This window comes from Humulus lupulus, chromosome 4, assembly GCF_963169125.1.
Source record: "Humulus lupulus chromosome 4, drHumLupu1.1, whole genome shotgun sequence".
Taxonomy (NCBI): domain Eukaryota; kingdom Viridiplantae; phylum Streptophyta; class Magnoliopsida; order Rosales; family Cannabaceae; genus Humulus; species Humulus lupulus.
This window is the reverse complement of record NC_084796.1, coordinates 34431478-34447749: the sequence shown is the minus strand read 5'-3', so window position 1 is coordinate 34447749 and position 16272 is coordinate 34431478. Positions and strand designations below refer to the sequence as shown.

At 34.9% G+C, this 16272-nt stretch overlaps 1 protein-coding gene across 1 annotated transcript; it reads left to right on the top strand.

Moving 5' to 3' along the window:
• The first annotated feature begins 2509 nt into the window (after nucleotides 1-2509).
• On the top strand, nucleotides 2510-6702 carry LOC133830317 (serine/threonine-protein kinase ATM). The gene is made up of 2 exons (XM_062260278.1): nucleotides 2510-2692; nucleotides 2881-6702. The coding sequence occupies exon 2, from the start codon at nucleotides 2948-2950 to the stop codon at nucleotides 6428-6430; it is 3483 nt and encodes a 1160-aa protein (XP_062116262.1). The 5' UTR covers nucleotides 2510-2692; nucleotides 2881-2947; the 3' UTR covers nucleotides 6431-6702.
• The last annotated feature ends 9570 nt before the right edge of the window (nucleotides 6703-16272 follow it).

The following is a 16272-nucleotide window of genomic DNA, read 5'->3' as shown; positions in this document are numbered from 1 at the left end:
GTTTGATACTTAATGAGATTTTTTCTACTAATTAGTATCTAAAGCATAATATTCACCTTTTAGTCTAATTGTTTACTCTTTTGGCATACGTTTTGGTGTTAAAGTTTTATAATGAGTTTTTTTTTCTTTCTTCGAATTAGTATTCAAAACAGAACATTGATTGATTTTTGTTTATTTTTTACTAACTTATGGTTTTTTACTATTTTTTTTTTATATAAATGAATTCTTGTTGTTCTACTAATTATAAAATCTATTTTATACTAATTCAATTTTTTGTTCTATATATTGGTATCCAAAAATTGAACGAAAAAAAAAGTCCTCCACTACAAATTAGTATCTAAACAATTGCATCAATTACTAATGATTATCTAAATTATTGTGTTGACTACCAATGAGTATTCATTTTCATCTTTTCACTAATATATCATATATTGTCAGGTGAGGTAGTAAATTGTGTATATTCCACTTTTCCCAAATCATTGAATGGTGATATATTGATAATAGTCAAATCATTTAATTGGTAATCTCTTGCTATTCACATTTAGGACTTAGGGTAAATTTTGTAATAAAATTAATGATTTGTTAATATGTCATTAAAGTATAATAAAAATAAATAAACCATTTAAGGAATTAGATAAAAAAAAAAGTTATTTAAGAAAAGTTGTTATAGTTTTAAGTAATTTGGAAAAAATTAATTATTTATTAAATAAAATAAAATCAGTTATATATAATAATAATAATTAATATGTTGTGGGTATATTATTTTATTTCAAACAAAGTTGTTATTATTTACTTATATTAGTATAAATGTGTAAACTGCCTTTGTTAGATTACTGAACTTATTAGATCGTACGCTTTGGTCCCCTACAGTCAAGTCTGGCTCAATTCCTGAATGCAATGTCAAATTTTTGTGGGCAATGTTAACGTTAATAATAGAAAAGAAATCTCATCTAATATATATACAACGCTAAAAAGTATGGAAATTTTGACATATAATGTAAAATTTAACATAATAAATATTATATTTATTATTATATTTTGAATGAATACTCATCAAAGTTGACTTATTAAGTTAATTTTTTTATATTTATTATATTTATCTATTTAAAATTCAGTATATTTTGGTGTATATGCCTCGATATAGTTATTATAGGATTGGATTGAGATTTTGTTAAGTTAGTTTAATGTTTTTTAAAAAATAAAATTATTTAAATTTTAGTTTATAGAATTTAAAAAGAATAATAAAAATAATAAGTATAGAGTGCACTAATATTTGCAAGTGTGAAAATCTATTACGATTCCAATTAGTAAAAAATAAGTCTTACCTGATTATGTACGAAACAGGCAGTTATTAAATATTATTAATTTTTATAATTTGTATTTTCAAATAACATGATATATAATATCTGTAGAGTTCATAATACTTATTTTTTTTTCCCATTTGCTTTTGCTTTATGATATATTTTAACTTGAGACTAGGATTAATAATCCGCTTCCAAGATAGTATTATTTGTGTGAGTAGTTATTTTACTCTCTCTATCTTCAATACTGATCACTCCATAATTACACCTTTCAATATTAATGTATCAATGTATATTGTTTTTTTAATTTTTTAAATTAAATTAATTCAAAAGTAAATTAAAATGTCAATATTTACATAATTTTATACATTAAATTAATAAAAAAATGTATCCAATCTAATAATATACCAAATATAGGATGGTATTAAATTTATCCTTAGACCACTCAATTCGAACACATTAGATGATTCTTTTTTAAATTTAAAACCATATTCTATAAGGCATTTTAAATAGTTAAGTTTTAGTTTATACAGCTTATTTTTTTAGAAAAAATAAATTATGACTTTTTTTTTAATAAAAATAAATTATGACTTATTTGTTGATTCATATAAAAGTATCTAAAAGTTATATATTTAAAATTAAAAAAAGTACAAATATTAACAAAGAAATATTTCCATAAAAATAATTAAATGACAGAATTTTTTTATAAAAAGTGTAGTTTTCACTTTTAAGTTTAATCTTGCTCTTTAATGCTCATAGCACAATTTTTAAGTGTGTCAAACGTCTAATTACGAGAGGACACTACATCACCAGAGGATTAGAGGAGACAGCGATTATACCAAATTTACTTTTTTTTTTGATAAAAATACCAAATTTACTTTTAGTTATTTTTTTTGTTTCTTTTCCTAAATTTAACATTGACATTGAATATGATCTTTACTTATTTTGTTAATTCAAAATAAAATGCAGAATAATAACTCAATGCAGTATCCGCTATAAAAAAGGAGAAAAAAAAAACTATATTTACGCAACAAACAAAAGGAAAGATGCCAATCATCAAAATATTCTTAAAAAAAATGAAAAAGAATAACAATACATGATAGTGACCCTTTTTAGGTGAGTACGCTTTTGGATGACACAAAAATGGCCTTTAACCGTAAGGCTTTATAGTCATATTACTCACTCACTAAGTCACTAGTCACTAGTCACTGTGCACTATTCTTGTTTATCTCACTAACTACTCTTTCTCTCTCTCTCCGGCTTAAAATCTTATTATTATTATATATTTTTCTGATATAAATAAATGAAGCAAGCTTCTTGAACTGGGCTACTTAGATCACAAAGATTCCTCCCACTACCATTCATGCAACTCCTCCTTATCTCTTACTCAGGTATTTTTTGTTACATTATATATTTATGTTTTATTTTGTGCTTCAGCCTTGAAGTTTAACATTTTCTTTTTCTTTTTTTAAGTCAAAGTTCTGCTTTTTGATTATTGAATTTTTCTGTGAATAGAATAGGGAAAATAATAATAATTATTAATCAAGGTTTTTTCCCCTTTTGTTTTTCTTTTTATCAGCTTTGAAGTGATAAAGAGTATGAAGATGTTACAAAAATAAGTGAACTTTCTGGGCATTGTTGAGAAAATGGAGAACCCCAAAACCCTAGAAGCTGAAAACCCAGATGATAAAACCCCAATTCAGGCTTCTGGGTTGAGGGAGATGGGTGAAAAAAGCTATGGGTTAGCTTCCCTTTCCGACATTTCCAATGAAGTAGATGAAAGAAAGGATTTTGCTAATAATGATTTGGGGGTTGAAAATGTTGAAGTGGTAACTCAAGCAGTAATAGCTGAAAATGGTGGTGGAGTAGAGAATTCAGCGAAGGGAGATGAGGTTGAGAAAGGTTGTTTGGTCAAGGACTGGGTTGATAGGGAAAAAGAGGCAAACTTGGGTTTAATTGGGTCTACACTTGACAAGGAAAATGAGGCTGAAATGGGTTTGTTAAAGTCACAATCAGATGGGAGCATAGGAGATTTGGGCGGCAATGTCATTGAGGAGAAGGTTCAAGATGAGGGGAGGAGTGAAGATAAACCATTAGGATCAACTGAGATAGAAGTTTCAAGCGGCGGTATATCGCTCTTTGTTGAGTTTAGTGGCTCTCCTGGAAATTTTATGCACAAGGATGTTGATGTAGAAAATTCTTCTTCTTTGGCAGAGAGCATGGAGGATTTAAAATATGGCAATGGAAAACAAGGAACTAATATTGATAATCAAGACTTGAACTTTTCCGTGGGTGATATTGTATGGGTCCAAACCAAAAATCAAACGTGGTGGCCAGGAAAGATTTGTAATCCTGTGAATGCACCAAAATACGCTGCAAGGACCGGTGAGGGGGACCATCTACTAGTGGGGTATTATGGGATCAGCCACTTTGCTTGGTGCCGTCCATCTCAGTTGAAGCCTTTTCATGAGAACTTCGAGCAGATGAAAGGGAAAAACAAAGCTAGAATCTTTGTTGGAGCTGTGGAGAAAGCTGTTGATGAGTTTGGTGGGCATGTAAAGTTGGAGATGACTTGCTCCTGTGCTTTGTCACGTAATCAACTTTCAGCAGATGAGGAGGCATCATTTGCCAAGGAAGCTGTAAAGTCCAAGCACAAATCTGCTAGACTTGGTGAATTTTCGGTCTCTAATTTTGAACCTGTAATGTTTCTTGATTGTCTCAAGTATCTTGCAAAAGTTGTTTCGTTGCCTCGCAATCTTGATTTCACTGTCACACATAATCAGCTTTCAGCCTTCTATCTTTTTAATGGCCATACTCAATTGCCTATGCATCTACTTACAGAAAGGAACAGTGCCGCAGAAGGCAAAGTTTCAGGTAAAGATAAAAAAGTTTTCCAATGGATTAGAAGATGCAATAATGCTGAAGAAAGTTCTGAATTAAGTGGACCCAAGAACAAAAAGATGAAGAAAAAGTCTGCAATCAAAGTTGAAGATGGCAAGGATAAAAAGAAAGATCTGACTGGTTTATGCAAATCTACACCAACAAAGGGAACTGAAGGGAGCGAAGGAGATGTTAGTGGAAAAGTGAAGAAAAGGTCTGCAGTCAAAGTTGAAGATGGCAAGGATAACAAGAAAGATCTGACTGGTTTATGCAAATCTACACCAACAAAGGGAACTGAAGGGAGCGTAGGAGACTTCAGTGGAAAAAAGGGGATGATTGAAAAAGGATTTGATTCAAGAGAACGAAAGAAGAGCAGGTACTTGTCTTATCCATATGTAAGCTGGGAGCAGAAAGGCTCATCAACAGGAACAGAAGATCCCAAGGGTGCACAAGTCACTCTAGAAGCAAATATAGGTGCTGGCCAAGATATCGCATCTCCTTTGAATTTAAAATGCAGTGGGGAGAAGTTTTGGAAGAAATGGTACAGGAGTTTTTCTGGAGAGAGTAACATACCTGGCAGTTCGGAGTTAATAAGTGTAGCTCCAGCTGAGTTGCTATGTGAAATTCGTTCTGCTGCTGTGGATTGTCTACATCCAAAGGGAAGTAAAAAATTTAATCTCATTGGTTGGACTTTTTCCAGATTCAGGACTTCTGTGTATCATGACGAAGTTGCTGATGAAATATGTCCAAAGAATATAATAGGTCAAAATGAGTTAAATGGTGCTGAAGCCTGCTTGTCTGGAAATAATGTAGAGAAGGACAAGTGTATTTCCAAGCCAAAGAGAACCAAGAAAAAAGAAACTTTGAAGCATTCTGTCTGCTCACCAGATGTGATTGGGAATGGAGAAAATAGTGTGCAGGATGTGAAGGAGAGCAAGAGCCTCAATCTATCGTCGGAAAAGTCTCTTGTAGAAAAGTTGAAAACAAAACCCCTTTCTGGGCTGTCAGATGTGAATATAAGTATTGTCACGGATGGCATGTCGGTAAAAGAGGCCTTGGAGATGGGCTCTTCTGGGCCCTCCTACAACGAAGTCAAGCGGAGGAGAAAGAAGAAAGGGGAAGAAATACATTTGGAGCATCTTCAGACAAATCAAACCAATGGTATACCAGATTTGAATGGTAACAGTGTTGTGTCGAGTGTTATGGTTGATGATCCACAGGTTATGAGCAGTGTTGTTCCAGAGAGTAACCTTGAGCTGCTGATGAAAATGGAGAAAGGCGCTCTTTTAGGGAATTCAAATGCTAAAGTCGCTGTTAACTTAATGGATGTGCATGGGAACAATGCTGAACCTGGTACCCTGGTGGTTGATCTGAGGGTTCCTGCTGCACCTGCTCAACAAGATTTTACTACAAATAATGGCCCTCCTAGATTTGGACTGTTGGACAAAGATGGACAAATTATTGGCTCACTCTCTGAAGAAGGTAAATCTGTGCCAAAAAAGAGAAAGAAAAGGGAGAAAGCAGCTCCGAAAATTATTCCAGATTTAAATGGAACAAACAGTGAATTCAACTCCTTGGGGAAGGATTCTCTGGAGACTAATGGCATTACAATTCCTATGAAACCTGAGCGGAAAAAGAGGAGGAAAAAAGGGCAAGCTGCTTTTGAGCCTCCGAAAAATATTTCTTTCACTGGAAGACCAGACACCATTGCAAGTTACAATAAAGCAGAAACTAATGGTGAGACAAGAGGGGCTGCTGCTCTTCTCTTGACTTTTGCCACTGGAGTTTCAATGCCTTCAAGAGAAGATTTGATCTCAACATTTTGCAAGTTTGGACCCTTGAAAGAATCAGAGACACAGTTGTTAAAAGATCCCGGTAGCGCTCAAATTGTTTTCACCAAAAGTGTTGATGCTAGAGAAGCATTGCAGAGTATAGAGAAAAACAACCCTTTTGGTTCAACCCTGACCAACTACCGGCTCCATGATCTTTCTTCTACTTTCAGAGTTGCGAAACCCAACCAAGCTTCTAACACAACAACTATAGCAACATCTTCACCAATGGAAGGATCTTTGAACCCCCCTCAAGCACAAGCACCTGGAGCACTTCCTCTTGACTTCATAAGGCAGAATCTTCAGATGATGACATCAATGCTGGAGAAGTCCGGGAACAATCTTTCTACAGAGATGAGAACCAAATTAGAGGGTGAAATTAAAGGCCTCCTGAATAAGGTGAGCTCCATTGCTAGTTAGCTCAGGTGGAGTTTACATGAAAGTTAAAATGCTTCCTTAGGCTAGTTTCGTCCTTGGCTTGGACTAAACTTTTTCTTTGTTAGCTACCGCTGTTTTTGCCCCCTGTTTACTTGGGCTCTCCATCTCAATATGTTGTTAGAATTGGTATGTGTTTTTTTTTATAACTGATTCCTCCATTTGAGAGAGAAGATAAGTCATAAGCGATGGCTCTTAAACTAAGGGATGTTGTAACACCTTCTAGATTGGTTGTTATTTAACTTATTTTCTTCTCTTGTTTTCTTCTATAATTTATGTTTATGGTGTCATTATTATTATATTATGTTTCTTAGTTTTTGAAGTTCCAATTTTATCGGATGTCCCCGAAGGGACAGTTTTTGAAGTTGACTTGAGCATACTTTGGTGATTATGTGACTCCATCATTATTTCATATCCATTCTCTGATTTAAGTCATTCTATTACTGACCACTGTTCTATTCTACACACTTTGAACCAGAACACAGACGTTGGTTACTTGTTTTTTTTTTCAAACTAGCGTGACCCTATATTCATAATCATAGCAATAGTTGTTCCCTCAGATTTCAGCTTTAGCTTACAACTAAATTCAACAACAAATTAAAATAAGTTGCAGCAGTACTTTATTCCAAGCGGTGTGGAGCGGATTAAGAGTATTCCTCTATCTTGGAATGCGAATGCTTCAGATGATAAATATATTTGGCACTATGATAGGGATGGTGTACTTAGTGTCAAGTCTGCTTACTCTCTTGGTGTGCAATTACAAGAGCGGATCTCTAGTTCGGATTCAACGTTGCTAAAGAAGTGGCTGAATGGGATGTGGAGTTTGGGTATACCACTTAAATATAAAGTTTTTCTTTGGCGATTGTATTATCAGGCTGTTCCTGTTGCAACTAATCTTGTGATGAGGAAGATTAATGTTGATGTGTGGTTTAGGAGATGAGACAGTTTGTAATGCTTTAGTGTTTTGTCCTAAATTAACTGGGATTTGGCGTGAGAGAGGTGCATGGGAGGTCCTGCGTAAGTCGAGAGAAGGGTCAGTGGCAGATCTTTTGGTATTTTTTATTTCAGTCTTGTCCTTCAAGACAGTTTGAAGTGGTTGCTTCAGCTCTATGGTGGGTGTGGTTTGACCGGAATTCAGTGATGTTTGGTAATGCTCAGTCACGTGTGAATCGTTTAGCTGTTTTGGCCATAAATGCGTTGCATGAATACCAGCTAATTCTTGAGCTGGTCATCAAATTGATGGTAGGATAGTTCAGTGGTCTCCTCCTCCAATGGGGTGTTACAAGTTAAACTCTGATGCATCAGTGATTCATGGGAATGATTTTATTGGGGTGGGAGGTGTGATTCGTGACTCGTCTAGGGTGGTATGGATTGCTTGGTCGGTGTGTATTCCTAGGAAATTTTCAGTTAATGTTGTTGAGTTGCTGGCTGCCCGATATGGCATGCAGGTGGCCTCTCGTCTAGGCTAATGCTATTAGTGAGGTGCAATGTGATGCTAGTGTTGTAGTGTGTTGGATTTCTAAGGCCTTGTTTTGGACCTTAGATTTTAAAAATGTAGAAATTAGATTGGATCTACCTTTTATACCCTTTTATTAATCTTTCTTCTGCTCAATTCCTCCACTGACCAACCCTCACTCCTTCTCGCTCTCCGGCGAGCAATCCTCCCACTCCGACGATACTCAATATCTCTCAGTCCAGCTCTAACTTCGACTTCTCCACCCCTTTGACATTTCGAGCCCTTCGATCCTAGCAGCAATGATGTCATTCTATTGTTAAAGTTGATCTACACTCTATCTCCATTGAAATCTGTTACTCTGAACTTGTAGCCGGTATGTAAATTATATTATTTGATTTTGATATTAATATCCTTTCCAAATTTCTCTTAAAAAGTTGTTGTTGTTAGTTTGAATTTTATAAAAAGTAAAAATTAGTGAAAATGTAGTTAGCTACCATCTATTTGATAAAACTTCTCAATGAAATCTTTAGATCTTTTTAGTATTTATTATCTATAAATTTGAAGCTTAAAACTCCAAGGACAAGTTTGAGAATAAATTCTTGTAACAATGTTTGCTGAGTTCATGGAGCTTATGGCTGAGTATTCTTTATTGTTCTTTACTTTTTGTGATAAAGTACTTTCATTTGATTACTTACCTTGAAGGATTGGTTTTGTCTTAACCAGGTTAGACTTTCTCTTTGATTGAAAGAAATGGGCAGCTCACGAAAACACAACATATTAGATAGTCATTTTCTTTATGGAATTTAATTATATATCCAAAGAGGTAAAACCTTCTCCTTTGCATGATATAAATAATGAATATGCCTATTTAATTGAGTTTGTATTTCAATTAAGGCTCAGTAGAATGAATAAAATATTGAGTTGACTAATAGCAAAGAAGTCATTCAAACATGTAATGTCAACTTTATTTGATAAACATAAATATTTGTAAAGATACATATCATTTGTTTTTATAAGATTTTATTATCATTTTACTTCTCAATGATGAATAACTCTGAACTATGTACTGGTCAGAGAAATGACAATGAAGTCTGAAGTTGCTATTGACAAAAACATTGGTTTAATATGTACACAAAAGAAAGCCATAAAAGTTCAGGAATTTAGAGTTGATTCGAATTCGATATTACCACCCAAAAAGAAATTTTAGGCTTTAGTTATCAGCAAAGAAATTTGCGGCAAGCATATCTGATTACTCATTTAAGAAAATTTCAGTCCTTTATACATTTATACTTGTAGGATAATTTTTTTATAGGGTTTCACTTTAAGCCTTATCGGTAGGACTTTCAGTGTTTCTCGACCCGTGAACAGTTTTCGGTGCGATTTTTTTTTTTATGACTGTGTATATTGTAGCTAATTAGAGCATCTTACAAATTTTCAAAAAATTTCGAATAGTTTACAGTACCGAAAACTAGGTTCAAATATGTTTTCTACACGCATAAAAAAAAATTAGTCACGCGTGCAACATGTTTGAACCTAGTTTTCGGTACTGTAAACTATTCGGAATTTTTTGAAAATTTGCAGGATGCTTTAAATAGCTATAATATACACGGTCATAACAAAAAATCGCGTCGAAAACTGTTCACGGGTTGTAAATACTGAGAGCCCTACCAGTAAGGCTTAAAGTGAAGTCCTAAAAGAGAATTCTCCTATATTTATATACACATACTGCCCTAATTTAATTCCTCTGCTCTGGCATTACTTCTCTACTTGACGAAGGTTTTCAATTTGTATTTTCGCTTGACAAGTGGAATATATTTAATCTTAAGTTTCGTTCTTGTACATACTAAAAATTTGACTTTGATTTTAGTCTAAGTGTGTGCTGACTAAGTCTCCAATCCAAAGTAGTAAGGAAGATGCTGATTGTATTATGTGCTTGTTGCTTATTCAAAGCTAAACTTGATAAGGGAAAATAACTTAAATTAACCTTAAGCCAAACTTTAAGATGAGAAGGTTCGTAATCACCTTGGAGTAAAGATATTATATCTTGATCGAATTAGATAATGTTTTGTGATGCTGATATACTTGATGTCATTTCTAGGTGAGGGTTTTTCAAGGACGCTTAGACAATACCATAAAATTCATAAGAGACTTGAACTTGTCGCCAATGTTTTCAAGCATAATAGGAGCTTTCATGATATATTATATATAGTGTATTTTTTAATCTAATTTCCAGTATAATAAATTCTGTCTTGTAATATAACTAGTGATCATATATACATATCATATCTTATGCCTTCACCTTCTACGACATATTACCAATGAAGCTAGGCACAACACTAATCTAATAGGTGGAAGATGCTTGCACTAACCAGGTTCAACTTTTTTCGTGATGTGTGTAGTTTGTACTCCTATTTCATTCTTACAATCTTGTTTCACTCGGTTTTTCTATATGTGATTTTACATGAATGGTGTTGTGTGCATGATGTTTTAATTAACGTTTTATTCTTCATATATATAAATATATTTGATAAACTTGTCATTTTAGCCAGTAACATTTATTGTACTTGTGGTCTATAAGATAACCAAGTTGATCCATTAGATTTAGATTTAGTTGTGCATTAAACAACTTTGACAGTGTGTTGAAAGCATGGACTGTCATAAAAATGTATGTATGTAATGTCATTGGTGCTACAAGAATTATTTAGTTAGGGAAATTAATATTTACAATTACATAACAATTCTAGTACTATTCACCATTTAAAATTAATGCTAAACATTCCCCTATTTCCCAAAATATCCCTCTCATTTTTTCACACCCAAAAAAATCAATCTATCACTTCTCTCCCTATACTCTCTCTCTCTCTCTCTCACACACACACACACACACACACATACACAAAAATCCCCCAACCACGTCAAGCCCAACTCCGTCGAGCCCCCAACCTTGTCGAGCGCTAACCATTATCGACCCCGAGACCCACGACGAAACCAAGACCCACGTCGACCCTGAGCCATTATTTCCTCCAAAGTTTGACAATCAAAGGTCAAACCTTGAACCCATTTCAATATTTGATAGAAATTATTGTTGAATCTATGATCTGGGGAATGGGTTCATCGTTTTTTTGGGATTTTTTTTCTGGGTTTGAACTAGTGGCTCGATAATGACTCGATTGATCTGTGGTAATAGATGAAACTAGCTCAATAGGCTCAACTTTGGTTCGATAGTAGGCTCGATAGGGTAGTTTGATGGTTCGATAGTTGCACGATTGGAGCTCGATAGGGTAGTTTGAATGGTTCGATAGTAGGCTTGATATAGTTAGGCTCGATGGAAGCTCAATATTAGCTCGATATAAGATCGATGGTAACCTAAAATATTAGTTTTAATAGTGTCTCAATGGAAGTTCGATAGAGGCTTGATGTATAGCTCGACAGGGCTCAATAGAAGCTCGATGACAGTGTTTATTTCAGTTTTTGATGAATTTTTTTTAAATTTTTTCCCTATTCTGTTTTCTTACCAATTTTTTTCATGTGTTGTTGCAGATACCTAAGTTGCTTGTTCGTTTGTAGATCACTTTCCTGGGCAAGTCACATATCAGGGTAGTAGCACTTTAAATCACATTAATACGAAAAGAAAGAACATGTTTATTCAAGATCTTGTTTATTTTCATGTAAATCTTATATTAAACAAATTAATATGAGACAACCTAGAACATGTTTCTAAAATTGAATTCATATAGAGACAATGATAAAATACTTACATTATTATGTGAAATTCCGTTTTTAGTAATTACCAAATTAATTAAGCCAAGTAAATTAATTGAAGTGCGGAATGGTAATTAACTGTTTACACAGATTACAGTTCTGTCGGGACAGAAACCAAACTTGTCACGACAGAAACTGAACACAATAAAAAAACAGTGCAAAACAATAAAGAACACAGCGAATTTTTACAAGGTTCAGAAACCCTTTCGGATAACCTACTCCTTGGGGCCACGCCCAGAGAATAAAACCAATTAATAAAGAATCACAAGTACAAAAACATTGACTTAAACAAAACAAGACTCCTTCTTGAGATTTGTTGCAACTTGTTGTACTTCTCTTCACTAATCTGATCTTGATTGAAACGCTCAACCACTTGAACTCCCTTCAATGGTCAGCGAGTGCTTGCATCCTCCCGACGCAAGGCTTGTAAAAAATCTTCTCCCGAAGACTACAAATGCTGTGTTCAAATTACAATGTGTATTCATTCATGAACATGGTATAAGCTCACCACTAAGATCTAGACACACATAATTCTACAAGATCACGTGAATACTTATGATCTTGAATACAAAGAGAAACTCTCACAAATATTACAATAAAGCTCACGAATAATGCACCAAAGAGTTTACTTTTCTCACTGCCTTTAGAGCCCTATTTATAGAGTCTTTTTCGTGCTCACAAAGGAAGAGAAAGAATTCTTCTAATAAAGGAAAGAATCACAGAAGATATTCTTGATTGTCAAAGAGTTGCCTTATTTAGAAGATGCTGATCCGACAGATGCGATATCGGTGGGGACAGCTCAGACCTGTGTCGGATCAAAACAAGCTCAAAAAGGAAACAATAATTAATGATATTAAGAACCAGTTTCCTGATTGTAATCCTTGAGCTGCACGAAAATACATCAGCAAATAATCCAAAAATAACTTTGGGTAAGTACAGAATATTTGCAATAAACTTTTGTTTCCTTTATAAAACAAAATGAGACAATATATACTAAATAAGGAAGCATATTATTGACCAAAAAACACACAAAAGGAAAGAGGGTTTCCGAAAATTGAAATAAAGGAAACCAAATATTTCCAAACAAATCCGAACAATATAATAAAGGAAAAACATCTATTTTTCGAAAAGTATAATAAAAAGAAAACAAATATTTCCGAAAATTATAATAAATGGAAAACAAATATTTCCGAAAATTATAATAAAAGGAAACAATTAAATCAACCAATTTCTCTTTTAAAAAAAAAGATATTTCTATAAAAATGCCAATTATAGGATTTACAATCTCCCCCTTTGGAAATTTTATAGACAAGGAATATCTATTTTTAAAAGATCCCTGCAAAACACAAGTAAGTGCTTCAAATCATAAGAGTCACAAAATAATCAAGAAATATTCAAAAAATGACTCCCCCTGCGAAAGATAACCAAAGCACAGTTAACAAAGGAAACCAAAAATGACCAGCAGGTTAACATAATCAAAGTACGAAAAATAGAGTCACTCTCTCCCCCTCATTGTCTGAAAAAATGCCAAAGAACAAGTAAATGAAACCAAAAGAAAGACACATGAAGTGTTCTTTTACAAGTAACAAAAGAAAAAAAGATCAAAGGTACTGAGAACATCATGAGGCAGGAGAGCTGGATGCATTAAGAGAGGCCAATGAAGCAAGAATTTGGCGCTGAGTTGTCTCCATGAGAGTGAACCGGACAGAAAGACTGGTAATTCCTGTCTGGACAGCACCAAGATCAGTCGGGACAGCAGGAGGGTCAGTCACAACATTGCCAGAAGCAGGACTAGCCAGATTAATTCCTTTGACTTTTCGAGCGGTGGACGGAGCATGATCATCTTTGACAGTATAGGTGGGACCAACCAAAGGAGAAGTCAAGGTCTCATGAGACTTCTTCAAGGGACGTTGAGAGTCCAAAAGCTTGTAAATGACCTGAGGAAACATCAAGTGTTGCCCCTTACGTTTGGCACCACTTAGAGACATGATTTGGTCAAAAATAATAGCTCCAAGATCTATGGCGACTCCAGTCCCAATTTTGAACAACAGGAAGGCCATATCTTGAGTGATGGTGGAGGAATGTGTGGTAGGCATCCAATTAAACATAGCAAATTTGAAAAGAGCACCATAGAAATGAGTGAGATCGGTGACTCGAAGAGAGGTGCTTGGTTCCCACACCATAGCCTGACCAACCAGTTCAGACAAAACTTGATCCTTTGCAAATTCAATAGAATCATCAATCTCCACAGGGACGAGATTGAGAGCCTTAGCAATTTCGGACGGGCTAAAATTATACCAATGACCCCTAACATAAACTTTATGGAACATGAAAGAAGATTGGTCTAATAACTCATCATTCAAATTTGCATAAAATTCTTTAACAACCCGAGGCACAAACCCATCAAACCCAGACAAGGATCGCAACCACTCTCTTTCCTCTAAAGTAAGCAATACCCCAAAAACACGATGAGGAGCAAAAAGAAAACTTCGCTCACTAATAAAATGGCGATGGTCATAGAATTGCATGTTCTTCTCATTATCATTAAAACAGAATGTAAGAGAGTGGGCTTTGAAAGAACATGAGTTACAGGCAGGAGCACCTTTTTGCTGCGCAAGTTTGGATGACAATTCAGGAAATGCCAATGGAGTGGTGCCTTTTGGGTTCGATGCAACTGGAGAGACTTCAGATGGGTCTTCTTCAGAGTCAGTCTCCTCAGCCAAATCATCAAGTGGAACTTCAGGATTGGGCTCGGTCAAAGAAGGGTCCAACTCAGGCTGAGAGTCTTCCGTCTCGGGTGAGACATCCTCCGATGAGGTGCATGGGGGAGGATTGATTTTGGCCTTTAATTTAAAGCGAGATAAAGGAGATGAATCAGAGATGGAGCTGGTACCTTTAGATTTAGCCACTTTGGCCTTTTTCCCTTTCTTTGACCCAACAGCTTTGGACTTACGTTTGCCCTTTGCCTTGGGTGTCAACACATCAGGTGATAGTGAGGATTCAGAGTCATGATCAGATGGAGCAGATACATCTTCAGTGGAAATTGATTTGGACTGACTAGTTCCCAAGGCCGGTTTGGCTTTTATTTGACCTTCGGGAGAGGCGAGTGAAACCGCCGAGGCAGGAATTTGCTCAGCATCCAAATTTGGGAACGTAACTCCTTTGCTAGAAGCACCAAGAACAGATGAACTGATAGGACCCGAAAGAGCAAGAACCTTCTTTCTTGCTGTGGTTTTAGAACGACGGCCTGGAGTAGGAGAGACAGCAGGAATTGATGCTGGGACCGAGGGAGTGGCAGTGGGAACAGATTCAGGAAGTGTCTCCTGCTGAGACTTCACGGACTTGGAAGAGGAACCACGGCCTCGAGTCTTCATGGCTGCTAAGAGAGAAACAAGTGAAACACACAAAGAAAGAAACCCTAAACACTTCGGTTATATGTGAGAGATTTAACAAGAAAAAACTGATTATAAAACAACCAAAGGGACTCCGAATATATAAAGTATTCGGAACACAAATGAGGCAAGTTCAAGATTGGGTAACCAAAAATGGGTAACCGGATTATTAGTGATAAATGCCAAAATATCTCCCTTTTTAAAACAAATTCTGTCACACCTCAAGATTGGAAACTTTTGAATATTTTTAGAATATATTAAGATAAAACAAATAAATTGCATAAATTAATTTTTCAAACCCCCCCCCCCCCCCCCCCCCCCCCTTTTTTTTAAGTACACAGTAGATAACAGATTTTATTTTTCAAAATTTTTATTATTTTTTAATACAAAATTGCCGAAAATAAAGTGTAAATTGCCATACCATATGTGTCCATGTAAATCCCAAGTCCTGTTCAGAAGAAACAAGATAACCATAATTTTCACAAATTAGAGAAATGAGTTATACTTCAAATACTAAGAGACCATAATTCGAAAAACATACCACACACAAAACATATTTGAGTCAATTCATTATATGTATGAGTCTTACAACCATCTTACACAGTCTAGAACATGCATATGTGTGTGCAAGTGTAAGCAATTTGGCGTTTCTTTTTGGCCTTTTAAAGCTAGGGTCATTGCCCATATTTGGCGATTTTTAGCCTTTTTCCAATTGTAACCATAATGGAGGCTATAACTCTTATACTGATGGTAGCCCTTTACGCTGGTAGAGTATCCTCTAATATAATTTCTAATTACCTGGTACCAACTTACTCAATGTCGGCTTTCACACATCAGTATAGGTAGCTCTTTTCCAAAATGGAGCCTGAAAAAGAAACTGGATTAGGAATGCTCATACAAAGATAATGATTTGATCAAATATAAATTGGATGATCTATAATTTTTCAAATATGGTTTTGTATTCCAACAAAGTATAGGACTTATAACGATCATTCTCTAAAATACAAAAAAAAAAATATGCTCATCAAATTTCTTCCAATCAGGACAAGAGATTTACAAAAACACATATGCAAGGCAAGATAATCAATTTATTGACAATTTCAAATAAAACAAACCCCCAATGACTTCCTGAGGGAATCAAATCTGACCGTGTCTAAGGCTTTAGTAAAGATATCTGCAATTTGTTTGTTAGTCTCAACATATTCTAAAATCAATGT